The 26126-nt window shown below is 51.8% G+C and overlaps 2 protein-coding genes across 5 annotated transcripts; both read right to left on the minus strand.

The window, feature by feature from the left end:
* Positions 1-27: 27 nt before the first annotated feature.
* On the minus strand, positions 28-12124 carry IL17RC (interleukin 17 receptor C). 4 transcript variants are annotated; one of them, XM_087824982.1, is made up of 19 exons: positions 11834-12124; positions 11525-11546; positions 11176-11328; positions 10824-10898; positions 10625-10734; positions 9681-9792; positions 9295-9339; positions 7682-7821; positions 7411-7470; positions 5061-5115; positions 4794-4975; positions 4648-4698; positions 3491-3536; positions 3218-3339; positions 2883-2942; positions 2322-2370; positions 930-1025; positions 769-813; positions 28-679 (listed from the first exon to the last, which is right to left on the minus strand). In XM_087824982.1, exons 1-19 carry the CDS (start codon positions 11936-11938, stop codon positions 51-53), a joined length of 2157 nt encoding a protein of 718 aa, XP_087681108.1. In that variant the 5' UTR covers positions 11939-12124; the 3' UTR covers positions 28-50. The 4 variants fall into 4 exon arrangements, with proteins under 4 accessions (XP_087681108.1, XP_087681111.1, XP_087681110.1 ...); XM_087824985.1 differs by lacking the exon at positions 9295-9339 and having other exon boundaries at positions 775-813; XM_087824984.1 differs by lacking the exon at positions 769-813.
* An 876-nt stretch (positions 12125-13000) lies between these two features.
* IL17RE (interleukin 17 receptor E) lies at positions 13001-25154 on the minus strand. The gene is made up of 16 exons (XM_087824652.1): positions 24938-25154; positions 24576-24591; positions 23663-23785; positions 21810-21907; positions 21396-21555; positions 21161-21300; positions 20069-20137; positions 18841-18907; positions 17646-17821; positions 17513-17560; positions 17386-17431; positions 17064-17212; positions 15304-15372; positions 14770-14821; positions 14593-14691; positions 13001-14102 (listed from the first exon to the last, which is right to left on the minus strand). The coding sequence occupies exons 1-16, from the start codon at positions 25067-25069 to the stop codon at positions 13546-13548; spliced, it is 2001 nt and encodes a 666-aa protein (XP_087680778.1). The 5' UTR covers positions 25070-25154; the 3' UTR covers positions 13001-13545.
* Between the last annotated feature and the right edge of the window lie 972 nt (positions 25155-26126).

A 26126-nucleotide genomic window follows, 5' to 3' on the forward strand; every position in this document is an offset into this window, starting at 1 on the left:
CAGAGACACACATTAGAGAGATGTGGATAGAAAAATAGCGGTGCCTTTATTCAAGTTCTGTCCCCTGCCTCAGGTCCCATCTCGAGTCCTGTCTCTTGGGTCCCCGGGGGGCGAAGGCAGCTGTCCAGGGCAGGCTGAAGGGCCCGGGACACTTGCTCCGCCCTGTCGCAGAGCCACCCGGGGCGGGTGGCGCCAGGCCCCTGCAGAGTCCGAAGGAAGTCAGGCAGCTGGGACGGCAGGGCGAGGACTGGGACGGCGCGGAACAGGGCGGGCACGGCATCCGGGTGGAGCAGACCGTCGAAGTATGCCCCGATGTAGCGGCCGGGCGCCCGGCCCTGCAAAAAGTCGGGCAACACGCAGTTGAGGGAGGCGGCAAAGGCGTCGTGAGGGCGGTGCGCCCCGGGCGCCGAGGTTCCGTCGGGCAGCCACTCGTGGCACAGAGCCACGGCCCCGGGCGAGAAGAGCAAGACCACCATGCCGCCCTCCTGCAGGGTCTGGAGCCTCTGCGCGTGGAACCAGGCCAGGGACCCCTGTGCGCTCAGTTCACGACGACTCCACAGGTCCACGGCCACGCGCAGCGGCAGCTGGCGCAGCGCCGATGCCAGGGTGCCTACTAGGCGCTCGAAGCCCGCGTCGTCGGCCGAGTACAGCAGCAGAGCCGTGCGGCCCCTGGCGGCCGCTGCCGGAGAGAACAGAGCGGGAGGGAAGATGTGAGATGGCCCGAGGCCCGGCCCGCTGGGGGCGGCCCCCCGCCTGGAGCTGGCTCACACTCACCCCCCGAGCAGACATCCTCCTTCAAGAGCCTCAGCCACCCTGTTAGGGGAGAGGGGTGCAGGCAGAGGGTGCGCTCAGCGGCTGCTTCCTCTCGGGGAACTCCCAGGCCCCATCCAGCCCTGCCCCTGGGGAATGAGGAGCAGGAAATGACTCACCTTTCACGTGGCCCTTTTTGAGAAGGAGGAGAAGGAAAAGTACTGCAGCAAAGAGCAGGCAGGCCAGCCACACCAGGGCCCAGCGCTGGTGGATATCTGGGAGACCCAGGGGAGGAGATGGGCTAGTTAGAGGCCTTACACTTTCGCCCCACTTCATGAAAGAGAAAAACTGAAGCTCAGAGATATGAAGTGACTTGCCCCAAATCCACAGCACATAGCGTCAGAGCCAGTATATGAACACAGATCCACCTACTTGGGTGACCTTGGATAAGTGACTTCACTTTCTGCCTCAGTTTTTCACCTTTAAGATTGGGATAACAATAGTACCTACTGCAGGGTTGTTGTGAGAACTACATATGCTAATACAGTGGTACCTCGTTTTTCTAATGTCATCCGTTCCGGAAGACCAATCGAGTTCTGAAACGTTCAAAAATGGAGGGTTCATCAGCCGACAGCGAGGCCTCAGCGGAAGCCATGTGGCCCGTTCGACTTCTGAGGCGTGTTCAAAAACCAAAGCATTCACTTTCGGATTTATGGCGTTCATAAACCGAAATGTTTGTCAACGGAGACATTCAAAAACCAAGGTACCACTGTACACATAAAGCACTTACAACTCAGGGTCATGGTAAGTGCTCAAATGTCAGCAACATTATTGCCCCCTAAGCCTAGGGTGGCTGGGTCCTTGACTTCACTCTTTCGGATGAATGCAACAGCCTTCTAACTGATATCTCTGACCTCTGTTTTGTCTCCAATTTATTCACCACATGGCAGCCCCAGAAATCTTTTAAAAATACACATCTGATTACAGCCTTTCAGAAAGTTCCTGCTGTTCTTAAGGTAAATTCCAAATTCCTTACATTGGCTCCCAAGGCCCTATACAGCCCTTGCATCCTCACCTCATGACAGGGCCTGCCTCCCAACGTTCCAGTCACACTGACCACTGTGGAGTTCCTCAAAAAAGCGCCCCACAGTCTTCACAAAAATGCATCTCTACCTCCTTCACCGAGATCAGCTTTCAGAATTCAGCTTGAACCTTTCCCCTGAACTCCTCACCCCAGTGAGGTCAGGTCCCCATTATATGCATTCATGGCTTTGGACACTTACTTTATAGAGAGTGCTTCAATAGCTCACACCTACCAAATGTAAGTGATTCGGGGCTAATGCCTTTCTAGACTTCTATGGCTGGCGTGGGGAAGGTATTGTGTCTTGGTGATGCTGGGATGCCCTACAAGCTCTCATTATGGTTTCTAAATGAATGAAGAATGGCCCTCCGATTTATCTGAGCCAGGGAAGGACAAGGCCATTGTGTGTGCTGCCTCCAGGAGTGGTCCCTGTCAAGATTCCAGCTCCTGGAGAGCTGTGAAGAGGAAAGGCAATTCTTGTAATACTCACACTTGTCCATGGGGCAGGCCCATAGTGCTCCCAGGTCACCATCCCATAGCTGTAAGACACAAAGCCTCAGCTTATTGTTCAGCACTCACCAAGTTCTAGCCAGCTTCAACTATGCATATTTCCCCCCACACACAGCAGGTTGCTCCCCCTGCAAGCTGCTCTGCTTTTGCTTATGCTGTGCCTACTGCTTGGACTGTGCCTTCCTCCATGCCAGATCTGGGCCACATGAAGAGACCCTTCCTTGAAGTTCTCCCTGGAAACCAGTGCTTGGCACATGTGAATGTCGTTATCTGTTTATGAGACTTTAGCCAGCAGTGAGCAACTTGGGGACAGAAACTATGCTTCTTCAACTCTTAGCTTCCCCAGGACTGGACACCAAAAAAGAACAAATAGATGATGGGTGGGTGCTAGAAGGACAGTGAGGAGGCCTCTGCCTAGGAAGAGTGAGAGTCTCCCTGGTGTCCTCTGCTAGGCACCGGAAGGGGTGGAAGATGCCAAAGGTAAAGTGTTAGGACTATTGCCCTTGGGCATTGGGGCAGGGCTCTCCTGCCACCTACTCACCTGCAGACACTGGCCTGACTGCAGATCTTGTAGTAACTGCTCTCCAAGGCGAGCTGCCCTCTGCCAAGCCAAGGGGTAGAGAGCTGTCACCTAGGGGCATCACACCTAGGAGACCACCAGGCTGCAGCTGGGCCGAATGAGGTGATGGCACTGGGAGCTAGGAGATTTCTGAGAGGCCACTGAGAACAGGGCCCAAGTCTGAATCACCCCCATGTTCCCAGCTACCAGCATAGAGCCTGGCACAGAGAGGAAAAAAACTGAATAGAGAGAAAGTTTGAGGCCAAGTTTGAGATGGAGCTGGAGAGGTATATGGAGGAGGGTCCCCCAGCCCTCACCGTGGAAGCCCTGCTGAGCAGTGGAGTGCAGCCACTGGGTTCCAAGGCACAGACTGATCTGTTGTCCTGGGGGCCTCGTGTCTCCACCAGCAGCATATCATCCTTGAGGGGCCCCAGGTAGTCTGAAGGGGATGAGAGTCCACTCTGAGACCCAACCTTGCTGGGGACTGCCATGGCCCCCTCATGCCTGACCTTCACCCCCAGGAGCTGGCACTTCCAGAGTTCACCCCTTTTGCAATGGCCCTGCCCCAGCCTTCTCCAGGCCCCACTCACCAGACCACAAGCACTCTTGCAGCTGTAGCTTCTCCCAACTGCTCACCTGCTTAGAAGGGCCCAGGGTTAGGAGCACAAAGAAAAGCAAGAGCCAAGGCCAGAAAGGAGAGGCCTGTTGGGTTGGGGGTTCTGTACTCTGGACCTGACCTTAGATCTGATTAAGAGTCACTCCATCTTTCTCACCTTCAGCCTTGTGAGGTCATCTGTGCTAACAGCCCTTAGGATCCCAAATTAGCTCTTTTCACATCTGACAAGACACTTTATACACTCCCATCTAACTACCTTCCCAAAGAGGCCTCACCGACCGCCCCACTTGAAATTGAAATCCTCCCTATCCTTCCCCACATTTTCCTATAGTATTTATATACAATTTTTTTAAATCCTCACCTGAGGATATGTTTTCTTTCTTTCTTTCTTTTTTTGAGAGAAACATCGATGTGAGAAACATCGATTGATCGGTTGCCTCCCTAATGCCCCTGACTAGGTATATGCCCTGACCTAGAATGGAACCCACAAACTTTTTGTGCACAGGAGGATGTTCCAACCGACTGAGCCACCTGGCCAGGGCTTTATATACAATTTTAACTTACTATAATAATTTACTTATTATATCTATTGTCTGCCTTTCTCCATTAGAACATAAGCTCTCTAAAGATGAAAACATTTATTGATTTTATTCACTGACATCTATCCCAAGTGCCTAAAACAGTGCCTGGCACATAGTAGATGCTCAATAAATCTTGAATGAATGTGTTTATAACCACCCTGTGAAACTGTAGAACAACCCATTATACAGATAGGGAAATAGCATAATGATAGCAATAATAAAGCAGCTAACATTTGTTGAGCATTTAATCTGTGCCAGTCCCTAATGTGAAGTGCTTGTCTTATTTAATCTTCATAACTACTCTGTAAAGTAGTTACTATTATCCCCATAAATAGATGAGACTGACCTTCAGAGAGGCGAAGTGACTGGCTCAGGGTCCCTGGCACTGCTAAGGTAAATAGTGGAACTCCTAAAGAGGAATTCCATAACCACTTTGCTCCAGGGACCCAAGGATAAAGCGGGTCCAGAAGGCAGTGCCTTCTGGAGGGTCCCCGCGGGGTGCGGGGGAAGGTTCTGCCTCCAACGCGGCGCTCTGCCGCCCCCTTCTTACCTGGACACAGAGGTTGGGGTGGCCTTTCAGCAACGGGAACTCCAGGTTCGTCTGTGGAAACAGGGGAATGGGTGGGGTCACGAAAGGTGGCCCCCTGGGCTTGCCTTCTTCCCCGGACCCCGGGCGCCGCCCACCGCCTCGCTTACGTTCACAGTGACATTTTCTCGGGACAGCGGTGGCACCAGCGGCTGGCAGGGGCCCCCGCCCGGTGCCTGCCAGCACAGAGCGGCCTCGGCGGGCAGCGAGCACGGCGCGTCCAGCCGCCAGCCCCTTGGGGGCAGCAGCTGCAGCCGGGCGACGCGCCAGAGGTTGCGGTGTGCGCGGGGATCTGCAGGGAGAGGGCGTGGTCACCGCGCGCCCCGCACGCGTCCGCCGGCCCCGCTCCCGCCCCGGTCCCCGGCGCGTCCTCTCACCGTTCTTCAACGGGCAGATGCTCGTCCTAACGGAGTCGAGCTCCAGAGGCCACACCTGGAAAGGAAACAGGGCTCCACGGTTGGGTCACTCCAACCAACCCTCCAGGAGCACATGCCAGGCCGGCTGGTAGGCACTGAGAACAGTTATTTGGCTGATTTTTCACAAACACTCGCCTGGTCACCCTTTGCAAGGCCCTAGAGATGCACACATTTATTCTTCCAGCAAACTCTATGTCAACATCTTTATTTAACAAGCTTGTTTTAAAAAACTGACTTTAGAGAGAAGGGTAAGGGGAGAGGGAGAGAGAGAGAGAAACACCGATTTGTTGTTCCATTTATTTGTTGTTCCATTTATTTGTACATTTATTGATTGATTGATTGATTGATTGATTGATTGTATGTGACCTGACTGGGGAATCAAACCTGCTTTGTGCCAGGCACTCACTGTCCTAGGTGTTAAAGACATAGTCAGGAGGCTAAATGACATGTTATTGAACAATGAATAGGTTATCAGTAAGATCAAGAAAGAAATCAAAAACTTCCTGGAAACAAATGAAAATGAACACACAACAACCCAAAATCTATGGGACACAGCAAAAGCAGTCCTAAGAGGGAAGTTCACAGGCCTACCTCAAAAAGCAAGAAAAATTTTTAGTAAACTATCTAACCCTACACCTTAAAGAACTAGAAAGCTCCCCAGTGAAGCTATCCAGACCAGGGCTTTTGTTTGCTGGGAGTTTTTTTTATTACTGCTTCGATTTCATCAGTTGTTATTAAACTATCCAGGTTTCCTGATTCTTCCTGATTTAGTTTTACATGATCTCACTCATATGTGGAATCTAATAAACAAAATAGACTGAGGAACAAAACAGATCCAGAGACATAGAGGCATGGAACAGACTGATGAATCTCAGTGGGAAGGTGAGGGTGGGGGAGTGGATGGGGAGAGATTAATCAAAACTTGTATGCATATATGCATAACCCATGGACACAGACAATAGTGTGGTGAAGGCCCAGGGGGGCAGATGTGGGGTGGAGGGGATCAGTAGGGAAAAATGGGGGATATCTGTAATACTTTTGACAATAAAGATAAAATTTTTTTAAAAAGACTCGTTTATTCTTTTGATCGACTTTTTAAATGCACCTATTATGTGCTTAGCCCAGTGCTAAGCATTAGAGATAATATATCAATTTATTCAGCAAACCTTTAATTAAGAACACCTACTATATGTCTGGCATTGTGCAAGGCTCTGGGGGATTTACTAAATTTGAATTAGCTATTATTTCTTTGCTTTCAAAGAAATGACAAATTCACGGTTGCAGTAAGGGTAAAATGTATGTAAATTAATAAATTGATCATTCATTTATTGTGCATCTGTTGTATGCAAGAAGAAATGAGACAAGTCCCTAAATAAAAAAGGAAATGATAAATGGACAAGGAAGGACAGAAGTACAAGGAGATGTGTAGATAGGAGAGGGCAGGAGATTGGGGGAAAGATTTGGAAAAGAGGTGACATGTGAGCTGGAAGAATTTGGTTGTATGGAAAGGAAGAGGGGACATTTCAGGTAGTGGGAACCACCTGAGCAAGAGCACAGAGGTGGGTGTATCTTGATAAGTAGCTCCATCTGGATGGAAAACAATTTCCATCAAGGGGAATCATGGGAAAGACAGCAGAAAAGGTTCAGTTGGGGGTCAGAATATGGGACCCAGAATGTTAGGGTGTTCAGGGAAAGGAGGTAGGATGGGAAGTTATTAAAACAGTCTAGAGGAGAGATGATAGAAGTTCAAACTGGGCTAAAAGGGAGAGGGAAAGAGAATGAAAGGCATTAATGTCAGAGATCAAATAGATGGAATCTGATGACCAATTAAATGTGCAATCAGAGGGAGAAGAAACAGCCAGCAAATATAAGCCTAGATGTGGCCTACTTCCTTATGACAGCTCTATGAAGCTGGTGCTATTATTCTTGCCATTTCAGATAGGAAACAGGCCCAAGGTCACACAGCTAGCAAATGATAAGAGTCAGAATTCAGGCCAGTCTGAGTCCATAGCACATGTTCTGCCCTCCAGGGGAGCACAAAGAGGGAGCTGCAGGAGTAGAGGAAGACTTCAAGGAGGAAGTGGCATCTGAATGGGCCATGAAACATAACTAGGAGTCTTGTGAATAGAGGATCAGGAAGAGCATTTCGGGCATGCAACAAGGAGAAGGCATAGGACAGCAAAGGTCAAGGGAGGGCCAGTCACCCTAGGGAGCCATAGTTTTGAACTCAAAGAGGTGGGTGGAGGATAGTGAGACCAAGACGGTTAGGACCACCCCCTCACCAGCTTCCCTGGCTAGGCTCTGCTCCTACCTGAATACAGAGACAGGGAACCAGATCTGTGTGGTTCAAGGTAATTGTCTGCGGCCCAGTCTGTGGGATAAAAAAAGAGGGGAAGTTGGAGAAGAGAAGGAAGAGGGGAATGCTGGAGGTCAGAGTTGAGGAAACCAGGCCTGCAGCAGTTCCCCCGCCAATGTTCCTGGCTTTGGGTGTCTGTTGCTGTTTCCTCTTCAAGGGTTCCCTTGCATCGTTAGCATGGGCATCAGCCTAGAGTGAGAATGGACCTGGGAGGGGGAGGTCTCACCAGGTTTCTGTGCCACCAGGGTTTTGTAGGGCCCTGGACCTGGTTCCAGTACAGGGAGAGGCCAAAGCGCTGCTCCTCAGGGACATCCAGCACCAGGTGCACGTCCTCACCATTTGCAGACACGTTGAGCCAGGGCAGGGCTGTTGGGGGAGCCAAAGAGAGATTTCCTTCACATCTTCTGCACACCCAAGCCTGGGCCATACCCACCAACTGACCCTTTGGAGTTCCCTTCAAATCCCTTAGACTGGGAGTCTCCTAGAGGACAGAGCCAGTGTCCCCATCTCAGACCAGGCTTTCTCTCAGTAGTCAGGGACCAAGCTCTTGTAGGACTCAATATGTGGTCTTGAGACCACCCTCTCCTTGTTTCTCCCTCTGCAGCCAGAAGGATCTGTAACTACTGTAAAATAAATCATTCTCCTGTGCTCAGTACCCTCTGATAGTCCCCCATATTACTCCCAGAGTAAAAGAGAGAGTCCTTACAAAGGCTTGCAAGGCCCTATCCAATCTGGCTGCTGTGACTACTCTAAACTCATCTACTAGCACTAATTAATCTGCTGCAGATATACTTGCCACCTTACTATGCTGTAACACACCAGACACACTCCTGCCTCAGGCCCTTTGCACTGACGTTCCCTCTGCATGGAACCCTCTAGAGTGAGGCTGTCCCTGACAGCTGCATTTTCTCCCTAACACTAATCACCATCTAACTACTGCCTATTTCACATCTCCGTGTGTTCACTGTGCCCTCCCTCACCCTCACCTTGACCCTAACCCTGACTCCCAGCTAGACTATCAGCTCTGTGAGGACAGGGATTTTTTTCAGTTTTGTTAATTGATTTATCTCTAGTGCCTAGTGCTATGCCTTGGGCAGAGTAAACACCCAATAGATATCTGTAGAGCAAGCAAATCAGTGTGTAACTGGATGAATGATGGCATGAAATGTATGATGTGTAGGCGTGTGTGTAAATGCAAAGCTCTGGTGCTGAGCAGTCTTTAATGGATTACCAGAAGCAGGCAGGCCAAGCTTAAGGTTAAAGGAACCAAAAAGAAAATGAAGTTGAAATAATTTAAGAGTTAAAAAACTTACAGTATGTATGTCTTGATCTGGGTGGTAGTTATGCAAGTGTATACATATATAAAAATGAATGGAACTGGACATTAAAATTAGAACACTTTGCACATTTTTCTGTATGTATGTTATACTACAGTTAAAAAGAAAATACAAAACAAAAATATCTAAAGAGTGCATGGGAAAAACCATCAGAACCTTGACTTTCTTAGCCTTTATTTTATAGTTTAATATTATTTTTATTTGATATATGGGGGAGGGTGCACCATAATCTTGACAATGCTTTGGGCCTCTAGATGTCCCTGCTATTAATAAATATTTGTTACAGGGAGTGAGAGATCCACCTTTATGTTCCCAGCGCCTGGCACAAAGTAGGAGCTATTGCAGTTCATGTGTGATGAATGAATGAATGAATGAATGAATATTCATGAACTCAGCAAGTTTCTGGGATGTGGCAGCCCAGATCTGAAGCCAACTCCAAGGGTTTCTCACGCTGCAGACCCTGGCCCTCCCTCCTCCCAGCCCCGCTGGCCCTAGCCCCTACCCCAGCAGCTCTGGATGCTGTCCTGGACTTCGAGCCCCCTGCAGTCTGGGGAGAGATCACAGAAAAGCCTCCGGTAGGGCTGGGGACCAAGGAAAGAACAGGGGGGAGGGGGGCAACCTGACTCATGGGGAGCTCTTGGAGGGGCTCCCTGTGCCCTAAATACCACCCACATCTATCCAGTGCCCAAAGCACCTTCCCCAGGGATGGGAAAGCCATGTCCTTGGGGAGAGGAGGCATGAGGAACTGACTCTGGGAGGAGGGAGCTCACACTGTTGCCTGAGAGTCAATAGGACTAGAAAGGGGAGGAAAGCAGAGGGGAGTGGCCAAAAGGGGGAGAGACTAGGGAGGCTAGGATTTGGGGCCCCTGGGGCTCTGGAGCCACTTACCAGGCAGCTGCTGTGTGAAATTGAGTTCTTTCTGGTACCTGGGCTGAGTGTAGGACCAGATTCTCACCTCAGCTCCTACAGCAGCGTCGAAGCAGTCAAATACTACAGAGCCCTGTGAGGAGAAGGGTGGCAGAAGGCTGGTGGTATAGGGCTCAGAATCCACGCCAAGAGCTATGGGATCCTCTGTGTGAACCACTCCCTCCCCTTTTCCCCAACCAATGAACCATACTCATACTGTAGGGCCTGAAATTCTGCCACTGAAGTTTCCTTCAAGAGCTCCCAATTCTAAAGCACACACCCTCAATAGGGGTGTCAGCAGGGCAAGGAGAAGGGTCTAGCTACTAGAGTCCCTGCCCCACCTCCAGCTGTTCTGGACCACATGGGCAAAGCTAAGGTGATCAGACACCCCTCCCCACAGAAGTGGTTCTCATGCCCAGTGCTCAGTGGTCCTCACGATTGCCCTGTGAGGTGGACCAGCAGATGTTCTCCCGCTCAACAATTTTCCAGACCAGAGGATATTGGCTGGGGGCTGGAGGGAAAGTCAAAGGGTTTGAGTGATTTGTCCCAAGTGAGGAGGCACCTCCTGGAGTAGCCCCAACACCCTGCACCACCGTGTATACATGGGGCAGACATGGTATGGCAGGAAGTCCAGAGGAGTGAAGCCAGCCCACAGGCTTTCCCTCTTCAATTCTCACTTTCTCTCTCTGGAAAATGAGGGTAATAATAATGCCTACTTCATGGCATTGTACCTCATTTAAATCTCACAGCATCCATATGAAGTAGGACTATTCTTATCCCCACTTTGCAGACAGGGAAACTGGGGCATAAAGGGCTGAAAGGATTTGCCCACAGCCCTGATCAGAGTCAGGACTTAAAGAGATAATGCATATGGAAGCACTTTATAAAATTTCTATTCAAAAGGTGTTTATTATTATTTCACATACCACAGACTGACCAGGCTGCACCAGGGCAGCAGGCACTTCCACCTCCAGCAGGACACAGCGAGCGATAGGGTAGGCCTGGAAGGAGAGCACGACTTGGGCCTGGAGAGAGGCTGTGAGCAACAGGGTGGGGTTGGTCAGGCCCAGGGGCCATAGCCAAGGCCTTGGCAAGGGGCAGTTAGGCAAGCAGGGCTCTCCTCACCATTCTTAGGCCCTCCAAGCTCTGGGTCAGCTGCTCTTCCAAATTGTTCCTCATCTTTACGCTCTTCCCAGTGTCCTGGAACGACCCAAGAACAAGGCCCAGGTCAGGCCTCCCACTCTAGACTGGCTTTGGGTTTGGTTTTCTTCCAGAAAGCGCATGTGGGGAAGCAGGGGACGGCCCTGAGGCACAAGGTGGGGGTGGGGGGGTGGATAGGGAGACCAGACTGGCCTGGGGTCCTTTGGTCAGTGTCCTCCAAGAGAACACAGAGGATATCCAGTGCTGACTGACAGTCTGCCTAATCCTCATGCCAATCCCAGATACTTTCACGTGTGCACATGGATGACATGCTTACCATGCACAGCCAAGTGGACCACCACACGCACACAGAGGTCACAGTCAGTCTCCTGATGGCACCTTAGTACCAGCTCTGTCTGTAGGCGTGTGGGCACCAGCACGGGTCCTCGGGCAGGCTCGATGCTCCCAGGCAGGCAGAGCACGTCACCACCTGTGCATGAAGGGCAGAGTGGGAGCTGAAACTGTTCTGAACTCAGAGTTTGGTTGCACTTGACACCCCCAGAGGGCCAAGGAGCTTGGGCTCTTCTGGGGCTGAGGGCGGGCCACGAGGGCATGGGACTGGGACAGCTCCCCTCCCTTCCACCAACCTAGGAAGTCCTTTTCTTTCTAAAAGTAGGGCTACTCACCCCACAGGTGGCAGGAGAGGCCCTGGGAAGGAGGTAAAGGAGAGTCAGGGTTTATGGTCCTAAATCGAACCCTCTTTCCCTGCCTGAAAGCCCTGCTACCTCTTTCTGGGGCTCCCTATTCCAAGCCCCTCCCAGAAGACAGACCCAGCTCTTGCTCCCTCCCCACTCTCCTCTTACTCCATCAGTACCAGCTAGACCAGCTAGGGCAGTTCTGGTGGCAGCGGCAGTGACAGGAGCCAGGCTAGGGCCTTGACGGGCCTCAGACTGAACGCTGAGCCTTCCCCAACCTTCCCAGGGCCCCAGACTCACCGGAGAGCAGTGAGCAGAGTCCTGAGGTCCCACAAGCCTCTCTAGAGAGAGGACCACGGGGCTTGGGCCCAGTGCCAAAGACAGCAGGAACCAGGGCACAGGCATCTTCCAGGTGCCAGGCGGCACCCAGGCTCCAGGCCCTGTCCTGCCCCCCCCAAAGGGGGGGCAGACACCTCACCTCTGCTCCCACTCAGTCCCCAGCGGTTGGGCAGGAAGGGCCAGAATCTTTCCCCAGCTTCCAGGGACCCAGAGTTGGCTAGCTGGCATACTCCTGGGAGTCCCGACTCCAGTCTCAGTCCCAGCGGAAGTGCTTTCGTTTTTGGCTCCTGGCAGACAGCTAGCTGACTGTTCCCGCCCCACCCTGTCCCTCCCACCAACGCCAGGCCTGGGAGCCAGCAGCCTTAGACTGGAGCGGTGGCCTCATCTCCTTCCCCTTCTTTCCTCCTCCCTCTCCTTGGTTGACAACTAGCTGGGAGGGCCCCTGGAAAGGGCGTAGCGGACTGGCCTCTTGGCTGAGTAAGGAAGCTCTTACTCACACCAAGAGTCCCTAAAGAGGAGGGCTGAGTGCATTCCGGGGCCTGGGCAATCCTGGGGCATTTTTGCTTCCCACATGATTCTGAGATCTTGGTGCCCACTGGATCCCCTCTTACTGGGCACTCAGGGTCCCTTCACACAGTCTCGCTGGGCCTCGGTGACCCTTTGTGGGTCAGGAGCTCTAATGGCAGAGACAAGGGGCACCAGAAAGTGGGCGTTTCACCACTTCCCAACTACGCTCAAGTGTGGTAGTGGTGGGAGAAGGAACCCAGGATCCGGAGCCAGGCAAACAGGGGTCCCATTTGTGCTTTTGCCATGGGCTGGCTGTGTGCTGATGGACACACAACACTTTTCTGAACTGTTTTTTCCTCTCTTCTCATGAAAGAATCACAGTGAGGATCAAGATTTCCAGGTCCTCCTTTGTCTTTCCAGTGGCACTGCGAGATGGACGGTGGTGTGGGTGTGGACATGAAGGATATAGGCCACAAATGGATGGATAATAACCCCCGGGCAGGGTGTTGCTGCCCTCCCCCCCAGTTGAGGATCCTGGGCACACCAGAGAAACGCATTGTGTTTCTTAGTTTATCCATCATATTTGCCTTTATTCATCTTTCTCCATCATGGCGTCCACTGTCCCATCTTTGCCCTGGCCACCCAAAGCCTTTTTCCCTTGGTCCTGTTCTCCCTCCCTCTCCATCTGGGCAAGGCCTGGGTTTGGGAATGGGGGATCCCTGGCCCCTAAGGGAGTTGTCTCCCATTCTCTGGAATCAACCCCCTTCGGAGCTGCCATAGCTCCTCCCTCCCCTAACCCTGCCCCAACCCCTCCAGCCTGCAGAGGAGCGTGTGCAGACTACTCTCTGGAATTTTGGAGAGAGGAAGTGGGAAGATCTCCTTCCCCCATCAGGACTGGAGTCAGAGGAGCCCCCAGTAAAGAGAGACTCTCTCCCTGGGGGTTCTGAGAGGCCGGGAAGCGTGCGGAGGAGGCTGGACACAGGTGCGCACGGGCCAGGAGTGAGTCGGGCGCTGTGCTCCTGGGCTGGAAGGCAGCGAACTCGACTTTCGGGCAGTAGTCCTCGGGAGGCACCCCCAAGAATTCCAGCGTAGAAGCCTCTTTCTGGGGTGCCAGCCAGTGCCCCTACGCCGGCGGCCAAGACGTCTGGATTGCCCGGGAGCTCTCCTCAGCCTTGGTGGGCAAGCTTGGCCGCCTCGCGTTCCAGCCGGCGGCACAGCTCCAGGCGACTCCGCAGACACGAGCGGGCGCCCAGGCGGCCCCAGCCGAGGGCCTGGGGGGAAGGGCCGGCGTCCAGCGCGCGCAGCAGGCGGGGCAGGTCGCGCAGCAGGCGGTAGCGCGGCAGGGCGCGCAGCGGCGGGGGGATGTCGCCCTTGGCACAGAGGCGACTGAAGTAAGCGAGCAGCAGGAGCGGGCGCGGGGCCGCGCGGAGCAGGCTGCGTAGGGGCGCGCTGCGGGTGTCCGGGCCGCAGGCGGGGCCGGAACCCGCGCTGCTCCACAGCAGCAGCACGGTGCCCCGCTCCCGCATCACCTGCGCCCGCGCCGCCCACAGCCACGGCAGCGGGCCCACGCGTGCGACGCGCGTCCCCTCCCACAGGTCCACGATCACGTCGCGCCCGCCGCCCAACGTGGCCCGCAGCAGTTCAGCCAGCGCTCCCACCAGGCGCCGCTGTGCCTCCGAGTCCGCCACGTGCAGAAGCAGCACCGGTTGCGGTTGGCCGGGGCCTAGGGCGTGAGCGAGCGATGAACAGGGTGGGAGTTAAGGGGCAGCCCAGCTCTGTCTTCCTCGGCCTCAGGGCCACATCCTACGGTGCCCCCTCCCCAGTTCCTAATCTGCGCTGGGGGTGGGTACCCAAGGTACCTTTAGTCAATAGGATGCTTTGGGGGCTATTTAGATAAAGGCACCCGGGGAGGGGGGAGGGGGGAGGGCCAGGGTGCCAGAATTGGCAGGTGCAGCGCAGGCTGGATGTCCACTGCACTGGCCTGTAGCCCAGAGACTGCCCTGAACCGCCCGCACAGAGGAAACTTTGCCCTGCCTTAACCATCTCTGCTCACTAGAGGGCCTGAGGCGCAGCCCCTTGGGTAGCAGACAGCTGGGTGTAGCTGCAGGTACTGTGGCTCTTGGGGAAGGGAGCCTGGGCAGGGGACAGGTGTGGGCAACTAGCCTAGGAGCTGGGCAGGTCTAAATCCCCAAATTACGCCTGAGTGAGCTTACCTGACAGTGGGCGCCGGAGGATGAGAGCCAGAACAACCCCCAATAGGGTGGCGAGGGCCAGCAGTGCCAGGATCAGTAGTCCCAGGTGTCTGTTAGAAACTGAGTGCAGCAGGGTGAGGCCAAGCTGGGCTCCTCAGTGCCCAACCTTCCTCTTACTCCTCCCCTCAAAGAACTCACCATCTGGACACAAGAGGTGCTTCCAGGCAAACTGGACATCTGACCTCCAGACCTGAAGACACAGAGCCCCCCACCCCCCACCCGTGAGCCAGGGTATAGTGCCTCCTGCAGGGGAAATTCAATGAGGCATGGGGGTGGTGAAGGGGAGACTCCCTGGATAGGGAATTCACCCAGCACAGAACAGGGCAAGAGTGACAAACTCAAAAAGTAAACTCCAAGTTGGCCAGGGTATCCATGAGGACCTGGAGGGCACAGGCCCTGTCTGAAGTAATCAGACACCACTGAGCTCCAGCCTGTTGTCACTAGGCCAGAATGTGGACACAGAGCACTAGGTTTTCTGATTTTTCAAGAGAAGCCAGAAATCAGGTTTTTTAAAATATGATGTCTCCCAATGTTTAAATGGTAACAACAAATTCCAATTTCAAACACCATGCTGTACAAACCAAACACTTTTGCAGACTGGATTTGCCCCATGTGCCACCTGTGGAGTAGATGCTAGGGGAGTGTGTGTAGAGGGAAAGCAGGATTCCTTACCAGGACACAGGCCCCTGGCCTCAGGAAGGGAATGATGAGGTCTAGTGTCACTGGGCTTGAGCCCTGAGTCTGTTGGAATAAAGAACAAAATGACTGTTCTCATGGCAGCAAATCTGGCTCTGTCTAGCCTCTGAGCCTTTGCCTATGCTGTTCCTCCTTTCTACCCACCACCCAAATCCTCCCCAGGCTTAAGGCCAAGTGCCACCCCCGACAAGAAGCCTTCCCTGGCTTCATTCCTAGATCCCACTGATCATTCCCAGATTGGAACTGCTACACAGATACACATTAATCAGGAAATAAGGTACTCGTCGACAGACATACTCTGGGTGCCAACTCTGTGCCAAGCCCTGAGGAAAGAAGGCAGTGCAGATGTTGTCTCTTTCCTCTAGCAGCTCACAAAACAAGGAGGCTAATTATATGCTCCCCTACTCCTGTCCTGCACACCTGAAGGGGTGGGTAGCTTATCCATTGACAAGAATGTAAGTTGTGGAGTCAGGAGACCACAGCTAATAAAGTCAGGCTTAACTATTGCCTCGTGGTTCCTAGCTGTGTGATATTTGGTATATTGATCCCTCAGCCTCAGTTTCTTCACTTGCTTGTGAAGAGTAATGATCCTTGGTTTACCATGTTATTGAAGATCACGTGAAAATATGCATATGAACACTCTTTATAATACACAGTGCAGTGTGTATGCATTTAGTAGTAGTAGCTATTATTACACCATGGACTCCTAGGGACAGAGATTCTGTTATATTCTTTTCTTGTATCTTCCAGGGCCTAAGACAGAGTAGGCACTCAATAAATGCATGCTGAATTGGACAGAATTGATTGCCATCTGTCCACAAGCAGGATGTGGCTCTGCCCTGTGTTCTGGGTGCTGGGTAGGGAGCTGATCAGAATCTCCATCCTTTGGGAACACACTCCACCCCCTACACACTACCCGACCCTGTCCCAGGTCCCATTGTCCAGTCATCTGTGAGTAAGGGCTGATGCAAGAGCTCTCAAAGCACAGCTGAACTCAGGGAAGGTGGTCTTTTCCCAGCTCACAGGAACAAATGAGTCCATGGATTTAGCTCTCAATTTTAGGTTTTCCCACATGGCCTTGTCTTAAGTCTTGAGCATTTGCTGCCACCTGTTTGCTTGGGCATCCTCAGACAATACCCAACAAATAAGCAAGCTGCAGATGAGTATTTAAGAAAGAACTGGGAAGAGCTACTCATGCTTAGTCAGCTTGGGGCTGTGGTTTTGAAGATAGATTTGATTGTGGTTTTTATATCAGATACACAGAAGAAAGTCTACTAGTCAAACTGTTCTTAGTTCATACAATAGAGTTAAATCTGTCAGTAGTTCATACAATAGAGTTAACTCTGTCAGTAGTTTACAGTTTTCCAGAGGCTCTGTCTCCCAGGATAGTCAGAGAACTCCTGCCAGGTGCCGTGGAGGCAGGAGCGTGGTGGCAGAGGACAGCTGAGTGCGAGAGGGCATCCGTATAAAATGTGGCAGCAGCCTGAGTGGGCCCGAGAACAGCTGGACGTGAGAGGGCCAGTCTTTTGCCTCTGTTTATCCCTGTAAGTTCAGGAGCTGGAAGGATTAGGAACTGCCCCATGGAAGACCCCGCTGACTAGTAGAGGAAGCAGCTGAACAAAGCCTGACCAACTAAATAAATCACTAGGTGATGTAAGTCAAGAATCTGCTTGCCTCCACCTGCTGTGCTCTGGGTAACAGGACCTGGTGGGGGCCGAGGTCTGGCTAGGTCGTACCTGGCTGATGCTGTACACAGGGGGGACCAGGCTGTCCTGCCCCAAGACTGGATGGCTCCAGGCAGCACTGAAGGTGGCATGCATCCTTGTGGAGAAGTGAAGGATCAGCTGCTGGGCCTGGGTGTCCATGCTCACATTCCAGGATGGGGCTGCCAGGGAGTGAGGAAAAGGGTATCATGTGAGAAACCCTGTTTGTGGGAGGTGATAGGAGCTGGGCTAGTTGACAGAGAAGCCAGGACAGGGCTAGAGTTTGGCTTGGTCACATTTGGGTGAGGGTGAAATGGTGGGAGGCGTTCCCAGCCCGGGTCATTTATTGGCTCACCAGTCCGGTGGGGACATTCAACGTGGCTGCTGTTTCCAAAAGAGAACTGAAAATCCAAGAATGGCAGGTCAGTAAGCCCCAGGCACCATCCATACCCCTACCTATCCACTCTCACTCACACTTATACCTTGAAGCAGAGTTGAGGGTGCAAGTCCACCTTCTCCAAAACATACCACTGTGGTGGGAAAAGGGGGTTAGTCAGGGAGCAGGGCCCTGGGCCCCAGCCCTGTCCACCCAGGTCCTGGGGAGACCTGTCTCACCCCCTCTGACTCTTGAGCTGTGGCATTGGGGAGGTCTTTGCAGAGGGCGTGCCAGCCCTGCCTCTCGCAGAGGGAGGCCTCCAGCTTCAGTGGGCAGCGGAGTGTCGGGGCCATGATCATCTGATTGTGCTGGCTGTAGTCAGTGAAGTTCACTGACTTCCAAAAGTCCGAGCCATCTGGGCAGACAGCAGGGGCAGAGAGTGAGGCCTGGGGAAGCCTGAGCCCTGCTTTGGCCTCATTTTGCCACCCCCATCCACAGGGCATAAGGAGGTGATGTTTGTGAAGGTGCCCAGCACAGTTCCTGGTCTGTCTAGGAACTCAAAAAATGAGCTTGCCTTTCCAGCCCCCTTTTATTACCTTTTCTATTTAGCTGTCTCCTCTCCTTCCTGTACCTCCATTCTGGCTAGCTATTTGCTGCTCCCCAAACTTGAAATCTTTATATCTTTGCTAAGGTTCCTCTCAAAAACAGGAATTCCTTCCCCTCCCTTTTCTCATTTCTAAATCCCACTCGTTTTCTGAGCACAGCTCAGGTGTCACCTCCCCTGAGAGACCACTTGCTGATGACAGGCTTCACTGGCTTCTCCCTTTCCTGAGTTCATGTCCCACAGGCTAGTCCTTACATGCATCCCTGCCCTGGACTGTAGGCTGCTTTGTGCTGTCCATTTATCATATTTGAGCATCCTGTCTCTTCAGCTTGGGGACAAGAATGTGTGGACAGCACTTTAGATGTCACCAACCACTTTCACATATCATATTGAAGTCAAGCCTCATAAACAGTTGGCAAGTAAGGCAGGACAAGTGTCATTATTCTACAGATGAGGAAACAGAGGCTCAGAGAAGAATAAGTGGCAGAGGTGGGACGTGAGTGAGCCCGGCTCTTCTGGTCCATCCCCAGAACACCACTTTCAGCGTCTCCTATTTTTGAACCTCCCACAGTGCTTCGTACAATGTTCAACACTGATTTATTGGCAGGCTGATCAGTAGACATGGTAGTCGTTCCTCCGACTGACTCTGGGGAAAATGCCTGCATGCCTTCTAGGGGCTTCCTCCAACACAGGTAGGAAGTATGTGTATGTGTATGTGTATGTGTATGTGTATGTGTATGTGTATGTGTATGTGTATGTGTATGTGTATGTGTATGGAAGAGAGACAGAGAGGATCTGTGTGCACAAGTGTGCATATAAGCAGCACTCACAGGCTTCAGGCCAGTTCTGGAAGGGACATTTTTTGCGCCTCACGGTGTCCTCTTGCAGGTAGGATGCCTGGGGGAACAGGGGAGCAAGCAGGGAAGGTCAGAGGAAGGGCTTTTCCTCTATCACTCAGGCCTGAAACTCATTCTGGCTTGCCTTGCTGTGGTGCAAGCTGCCTGAGCTGGCAGGGCTCTGAGGAGGGGGGCAGTGCAGGGTGCAGGCCAGGGTAAGTGGTGCCTGACACTGGCGGAGGAACTCCAGAATATGGGAGTGAGATCAGTTAGTGAGGGATTGAGTCCTCTTGTACCTGGAGAGGAGAACCTAGCCCCAGAAAGAGGCAGATCGTGAGGACCACATCTCAGTCCACACCTCCACTCTCAGTGGTTCCCAAGGTGCCTCGTGCCCTGTGTGGGCCCCTTTGTCTGGGCTGCCCAAACGCCCGATGGTTGCCCACCCTGGCAGATGCTCAGCGCTCCAAGTCTCTGCCTGCACCCTCCCTTTAGTTTCCTCCTGTGTGACAAGGCCCCTGCCTTTCTGTCTAATCCAAAGAAGTCTTGATGTTAAGCACTTCAGAATTATGGAGAGGAGGAGGACTGCCATAAGGGCTAGGGGGGACAAAACTTTTGAGGCCATATGGAACCTTGCAATGGTCACATGTCCCCACTGTGACTGATCAGTACACACAGTGAAGGCAGCTGTCTATTCTGCCTCTGTGGGCTGAGGCCAAGTCTAGACCAAGAAAAGCTGGGCTTGGGTGGGGCTAAGGTTAGAATCACCCCCAAGGATGTCTCACATTCAGCAGGACACTTCCATCTCTGACCCAGTGTGTGGCTCACAGTTAAGCTGGCACCTGTCTTCCCAAGCACCTCGTTAACACCCAGTGGTGTGTTTTTTTGTTTGTTTGTTTTTTAAATATATCTTTATTGATTCATAGAGAAGGAAGGAGAGGGAGAGAGAGAGATAGAAACATCAATGATGAGAGAGTCATTGATCAGCTGCCTCCTGCACGCTCCCAACTGGGAATCGAGCCCGAAACCCAGGCATGTGCCCTGATCGGGAATTGAACCCTGATCACCTGGATCCGAGGTGGCCGCTCAACCGCTGAGCCACGCCCGGCCGGGTAACACCCAGTTGTTTTAAAACCTGACTTACTGGAGATATGTTTGAACAACTGCACTATCAGGGGGCCTAGGAGTGGGGCCATGGACAATCCACACTTTTTTCTCTACTCACCTCTATGCACAGACAGGGCAGAAGGAATTCATAAGGCAGGTCTATAGTGTGGCCCCAAGACACGGTTTTCTGTTGACGAAGCAGTAAAGGGAGAGAAGAGATGCCTGAGACAGAGCATAGGCACCCTGGACGAGGGCAGGAGGAAGCTGGGAACTTCACCAACACCTTATTTTTCCTCTTACATGAAACTTAATTATTTCATCAAAAAATTTCCTCCCAAAGGGTCTCTGTTCTGTACTCTGACAATTTTCCCTAGGTGTCTCAATATAGGGTGGGGTTAAAGTAGGTTTACAGTTGTTTGTATGGAAAATAGCACAATAATTGATAAATAACACAAGAATAAACTCTGTGTTTTATATACTCATTACTGAAAACTACTTTTGCACCATCCTCACATGGAGCTGGGGGAGGGAGGAGACAGGGAAAGGACTATATATTTAAGGTACGCCAGGTAGGGTGCTAGGTGCTAAAGTAGTAACTCAAGTAAATGCTAGCATCGCTGTGATCTTGGAAGGTGTCATCACCCTTTTCTAAATAGAGGGCTGAGGGCTTCAGGGGTGCAGCATCAGTCCCTGTAAATGGTACCAGCTGTACATACACAAGGGCCTCGGTGACAACTGGAGATTGAGGCAGGGTGTTAGGATCCGGGCTGGGAGAATGAGGGTCATCTCATTTTCTGAGGAAAGCAACAAAGGAAAGGAAATGGACGGGTACCAGGACAGATGTGACCACTTTGTTATTTTTTCAGGGAGAACCACTTCTTGAAGGAATTGAAAGGTTTCTTAGTGCAACCTGAATCTCACTGAGGCTCCTCTCATTGGGGGTAAATACCATATTCATTTCTCTGCTAGTCATTCGTGGTTGCCCCAGGTCTCTGCATGTCCTTTCCTTTCCTTTCCTCTCAGGTGACAAGGCCTCCTGCATTTTCTATCTAGTCCAAAGAAGTCTTAATGCTAGGCACTTTGGACTTGTGGGTCTTGGAGAATTATTTTCCCTCCCTGGACCTCAGTCTCCCTGTATGTACAATGGGTAGGCCATTTTTGCTCCAGCACTGTGTGATCTGGCTTTTTACAGGAAGATGGCACTCCATACCTGGGCATCAAAGGGACTGCTCAACTCTTCGCACTCTAGTGCCCACTGGTGACAAAGTCGCACATTGACCTCAGGGCCCGGGGGAATGCTCACTCGAATAGCCCGTGCCTCAGGCAGCAAGTCAAAGGAGAACTCAGGCCCTGGGGAGAAGAGGCAGTTGGTGGCCTTGTCTCTTGCCCTTAGCAAATGCACCACTACTTGACTGTGCCCATCTCCGGTCACATCCCATGTCTACCTTTATGCCTTTGTGAGTCCTGTCTTGGGAGATCTTCTACTGCCCCTGGATCGGAAAGTTGGGTCCTTTTGAAGCGCAGCCCCTTCTGGGAGATGTCTGGGGAGGGGACAAAGATGTGATGGCCCTTCTCAGACAGGCAACGGCAACTCAGCAGCTTCCTCTGTAGGTAGAGAGCAAGGTTGCCCTTAAGCCAGGAATAAGGATCTTTGGCTTCTATTTCTCCCTCTGGAGCCTGCAGTACCACAGGCAAGTTGCTCAACATTTAGGCCTCAGTTTCCCTAACTGTGTAATGGACGAATAATCTACTTCATCTCCACACGTTCCATCTCTCACACAGCTGGAGAACAGAATGAGCAGCCAGAAAGAAAAGGGTTGTGAGGCACAGGGCAGGGCTGGAATAGGCAGGGAGAGTACCTGAGCAGATGCTGGCATCCTGTGTCTCCTACAGAACTGGAACATGTAAGACTTTTTGGATTTCTGCACCAGGCGGTGGAACCAGCCCCGCTGAAGGTCTGCACAGGAAAGGGCATATTTAATATCCAGCCCTTCACTGCCCCTTCCCTACCTGGAGATGGTGGCCCAGTGTTGGATAGTAAGTCATTTTAGATCAGGGAAGGTAATGACATCAAACCTCTTTAGCCCCGAAAGTTATGATGCAATAAAAAGTGTATTAATTTCTTGCCCTGCCCAGGTAGGTCAGTTGGTTAGAGCGTCGTCCCAATATGCCAAGGTTGCCAGTTCAGTCCCCAGTCAAGACACATACAAGAAGCAACCAATAAACGCATAAGTAAGTGGAACAACAAATCGATGTTTCTCTCTATCTCTGTCTCTCTCCCCCTTTCTTTCTCTTTAAAATCAATAAATAGCCCAGCCAGCATGGCTCAGCGGTTGAGCACCGACCTATGATCCAGGAGGTTGAGGTTCGATTCCTGGTCAGGGCACGTGCCTGAGTTGCCAGCTCTGTCCCCAGTGGGGGGCATGCAGGAGGCAGCCAATCAATGACGACTCTCTCATCATTGATGTTTCTCTCCTCTTCCCTTTTTCCTTTCTCTTTCTTTCTTTCTTTTTTTAAAAATATATCTTTATTGATTTCAGAGAGAGGAAAGGAGAGGGAGAGAGAGAGAAACATCAATGATGAGAGAGTCATTGATCGAGCCCACAACCTGGGCATGTGCCCTGACCGGGAATCGAACTCCAATCGCCTGGATCCTAGGTCGATGCTCAACCGCAGAGCCACGCCTGGCCAGGCCTTTCTCCCTTTCTCTCTGAAATCAGTAAAGACATATATTTTTAAAAAATCAATAAATAGCCCTAGCTGGTTTTGCTCAGTGGTTAGAGCATAGGCCCGCAGACTGAAGGTTCCTGGGATCAATCCTGGCCAAGGGTATGTACCTTGGTTGCAGGCCTGATCCCTGACCCCAGTGAGAGAGTGTGCGGGAGGCAACCAATTGATGTGTCTCTCTAACATTGATGTTTCTCTCTCTCTCTCTCGCTCGCTCTCACTCTTTCCTTTCCACTCTCTCTGAAAGCAATGGAAAAAATATCCTTGGCCCAGCTGGGGTGGCTCAGCAGTTCGATTCCTGGTCAGGGCACATGCCCAGGTTTCGGGCTCAATCCCCAGTTGGGGGCATGCAGGAGGCAGCCAATCAATGACGACTCTCTCATCATTGATGTTTCAACTCTCTCTCTCCCTCTCTCTGAAATCAATAAAGATACATATATTTTTTTAAAAAAAGAAAGAAAAGAAAAAATATCCTTCAGCGAGGATTAAAAAATAATAATAATAATAAATATTTTAAAGGATTAATTTCTTAAGTAGAGAAAAATAGAGAACATCTTAAAGATGTCCATTGTAGCATTATTTATAACAGTGAAAAACTACAAACTAGCAGTTCTTAAACAGTGTATGGGCATTTAGTATAGATCAGGCACTGAGCTGGGCAATAAAAATACAGAGTTGAATAAGAACAATCTTACTGTACAAATAGAAGGTAATAATAGTAAATGTATAGAACTAACATTTTGATTCCAACAATTGGTACTAGCTGACAGGAGAAACACCTTCACAAAATGATACAAATGACCTCATTAATATCAGTCGTGCTGTGCTATTTTAGGATGACCTAAGGCTCTGCTGAGGTTGACAACACCACAAATATGTGTTCTAGTATAAGTTCCATTTGCCTCAGCCTCTTCTCATTCCCCCCAACCCAAATGCCCCTAATTCACATCTTCACTGAGAATGGCCCGAGGGCTATCCCTCATACCCGAAGGAGTTGACACCAGGTGCAGGCACAAACAGCAGGGACAGTACGAGAGCCAAGCACCCCAAGGCTTTGGGGAGATGGGGAGGGCCAACAGGGTATGGCAAGGAATAGGGGCAGATCTTTCTGCAAAAGATGGAAAAAAAATCAAGTGTTAGGGTCCAAGGACATCTCTCCTGCCTCAGATAAGTTAGACTTGAGGCTGAACTCTGCCACTTATATCCTGGCTGAGTGGCCTTGGGGAAGTTATGGACCCCTCCAAGCCTCAACTTTACCATTCATAAAGTGGGGCTGTTGTCAAGAGTAAGTAAGATAAGGTGTGGGAAAATATGAAAGTCATTTTAGTACTGACAGTTACGGGGTGCGGCGTCTGGAGGTTTGCACATGTCTCTCATTTAATCCTCTGCACAGCTCGGGGGCAACAGTCTTCATCGCACCATCATTTCTACTGTCCTGACAGACCCCTCAGAAACGGAGGGTCGGAGGGGTTCAGTGCACTGCCTGCAGCACACACGGAGTATGTGGCAGAGTGATAATGATAACGCAGACCCAGGCTCGTCTAGATTCGAAACCCTCGCTCTCTCCTTGATGCTGTGCTGCTTCCCAGGCTGGGAACCAAAAATTAAAATGCATGCCTCACTGGGGATCCGGAGCAAAACGGATGTGGGGGCCCTGGCCAGTGTGGCTCAGTGGATAGAGCATGGGCCTGCACACCGACCAGTCACAGGTCAACCTGGGTTGCAGGTTCGAACCCTGGCCCGGTCCAGGAGCCTGCTGGAGGCAACCAATCGATGTGTCTCTCTCACATTGATGTTTTTCTCTCTCCCACTCCCTCCCTCCCACTCTCTCTAAAAATCAATGGGGGGCAGGGGAAAAGGGTGTGGGGAAGAAGAACAGGGCAGGGAATGAGACTTACCAGTCAGACTGTTATCCTGAAGGCACAGGGCCCAATTGGGGGGGAGGGGGGAGAAAGGAGAGAAGTATAGTTAGTAGGGATTCTCATAAGGAGCACTCTCCTTGGGGTTTTTGTCTCAGATCACCAAATTCTGAGGCCCAGAAGCTAACAGCCCATCCACTGTGGCTTTTTTCTTCCCAGCTCCACCCTGCCCAGGCCCTCAGGCCACCAGGACCTGGTACTCCTCTGAAACTGTGTGGAGGACACACTGAGGCTACCACCAGAGCACAGTAACTTGGGGAGGTGGAAAAGGAAAGACAGGAGAGTGGAGAGCTTTGCCAGCGTGTGCCAAGCAGGTGTTCCACCCAGCAAAGGCACCTTACCACGTGGGAGGCCAGCAGACGGCGGCTATTCCAGTGGGGCCGACAGGGACAGCCAATCCCAGCAGAGGCCGAGAAGCCAATGAGCAGCAGGTAGAGAGGCAGGAGCAGGGCTGCCAGTCTGGGGCGCCCCATGGACTTCCGTTGGGTCAGGGCACCCAGAACATGGCTGCACGGCCTGAAGGTGGGTGGCAGGACTTTGCAGTAGAGCAGCACGGAGCACAATGCCAGCAGGAACCCTCGCCTCAGCCTGCCCTTGCCCCGCCCAGCCCCAAAGCTCCTCCTTGATCCTAACGAGCAGGCCAGGCCGCATTCCTTCTCCTCCAAGCAGAGGGACTGAGGGATGCTTGCCCCCCAGAAAACCCTGCTGTCTCCAACTGGAGGGCAAGGGGCTCCTGCTCTGGCAGAGAAATAGCAGGAAAGAGACCAGCACAGGGTTAGGTAAGTGGTCGGCTACACCCATTTCTTAACCCCTCCTACTCCTGCAACACTCTCTAGATCATGCCCCACCTGTTAACTGGCTCTTGGACTTGGATCTCCTCTGGACACATGCTTAATCCCCTCACTTAGAGAATTAACAGAGCTATTAAGCACTACTCCACATTGGATGACAGAGGTGACTGACGCACCACTTGAAATTGGGCAGAACAGCAAGAAAACACTAAAAGATGCACATAAGCCTCACATGACCCCATACGCATCCCTATTCCCCACCTGACCAACTCTCAGGACTGCTGCTCAGCTTTCTCTACCCATTGGCCAGTTCCAGGTTTTCTGGACAAAGGGCTTCATGCCAAAGGGGCCTCCACCTTCAAGGATCCACTAATCAGTACAGTCTGCTCAGGAAGTCACAGATCTCATAGCAGAGGCCTGGAGCAAAGGGAGCGGGCCCCACACACTGACCTGGTTTCCTGTGGTTTCTGATGATGCTGACGAGGCTCCACTCTTTGTTGTGACCCTCCCCATCATCCCACAGCTTCCTCCTGCTCATGGAGCATTTGAGCTGCTTCAGCCCTCACCTTGGTGACACACACAGTGGAAAGAAAGTTTGGGGGCACACCTACTGGGTTAAGGCATCTTAAAATTGTTACTGTCGCTCTGCACCTTTCGGTAGACTGACCATAGTCATTTTTAGGCCAATTGTAGTTTCTAAGTTTTTAAGTCCACTGCTGAAGATCCCATCCTACCCATT

Source organism: Miniopterus natalensis, chromosome 15 (assembly GCF_054644295.1).
Source record: "Miniopterus natalensis isolate mMinNat1 chromosome 15, mMinNat1.hap1, whole genome shotgun sequence".
Classification (NCBI taxonomy): Eukaryota; Metazoa; Chordata; class Mammalia; order Chiroptera; family Miniopteridae; genus Miniopterus; species Miniopterus natalensis.

Bases quoted from the DNA above. Each gene is read 5' to 3' on its own strand.
- IL17RC (XM_087824982.1), bottom strand. From the start codon at position 11,938: ATGCCTGTGCCCTGGTTCCTGCTGTCTTTGGCACTGGGCCCAAGCCCC. The intron at 9,793-10,624 runs GTATGTGAAATA...TTCTCCTCACAG, and splicing joins TGCAGCCTGGTCAGTCTGTG to GGCTCTGTAGTATTTGACTG. The intron at 7,822-9,294 runs GTAGGGGCTAGG...CTCCCCCAACAG, and splicing joins CAGCATCCAGAGCTGCTGGG to CCCTGCCCTGGCTCAACGTG.
- IL17RE (XM_087824652.1), bottom strand. From the start codon at position 25,069: ATGGGGCGCCCCAGACTGGCAGCCCTGCTCCTGCCTCTCTACCTGCTG. The intron at 15,373-17,063 runs GTACGACCTAGC...TTATTCCAACAG, and splicing joins CTGTGTACAGCATCAGCCAG to ACTCAGGGCTCAAGCCCAGT. The intron at 14,103-14,592 runs GTAAGCTCACTC...CTCACGCCCTAG, and splicing joins CCTCCGGCGCCCACTGTCAG to GCCCCGGCCAACCGCAACCG.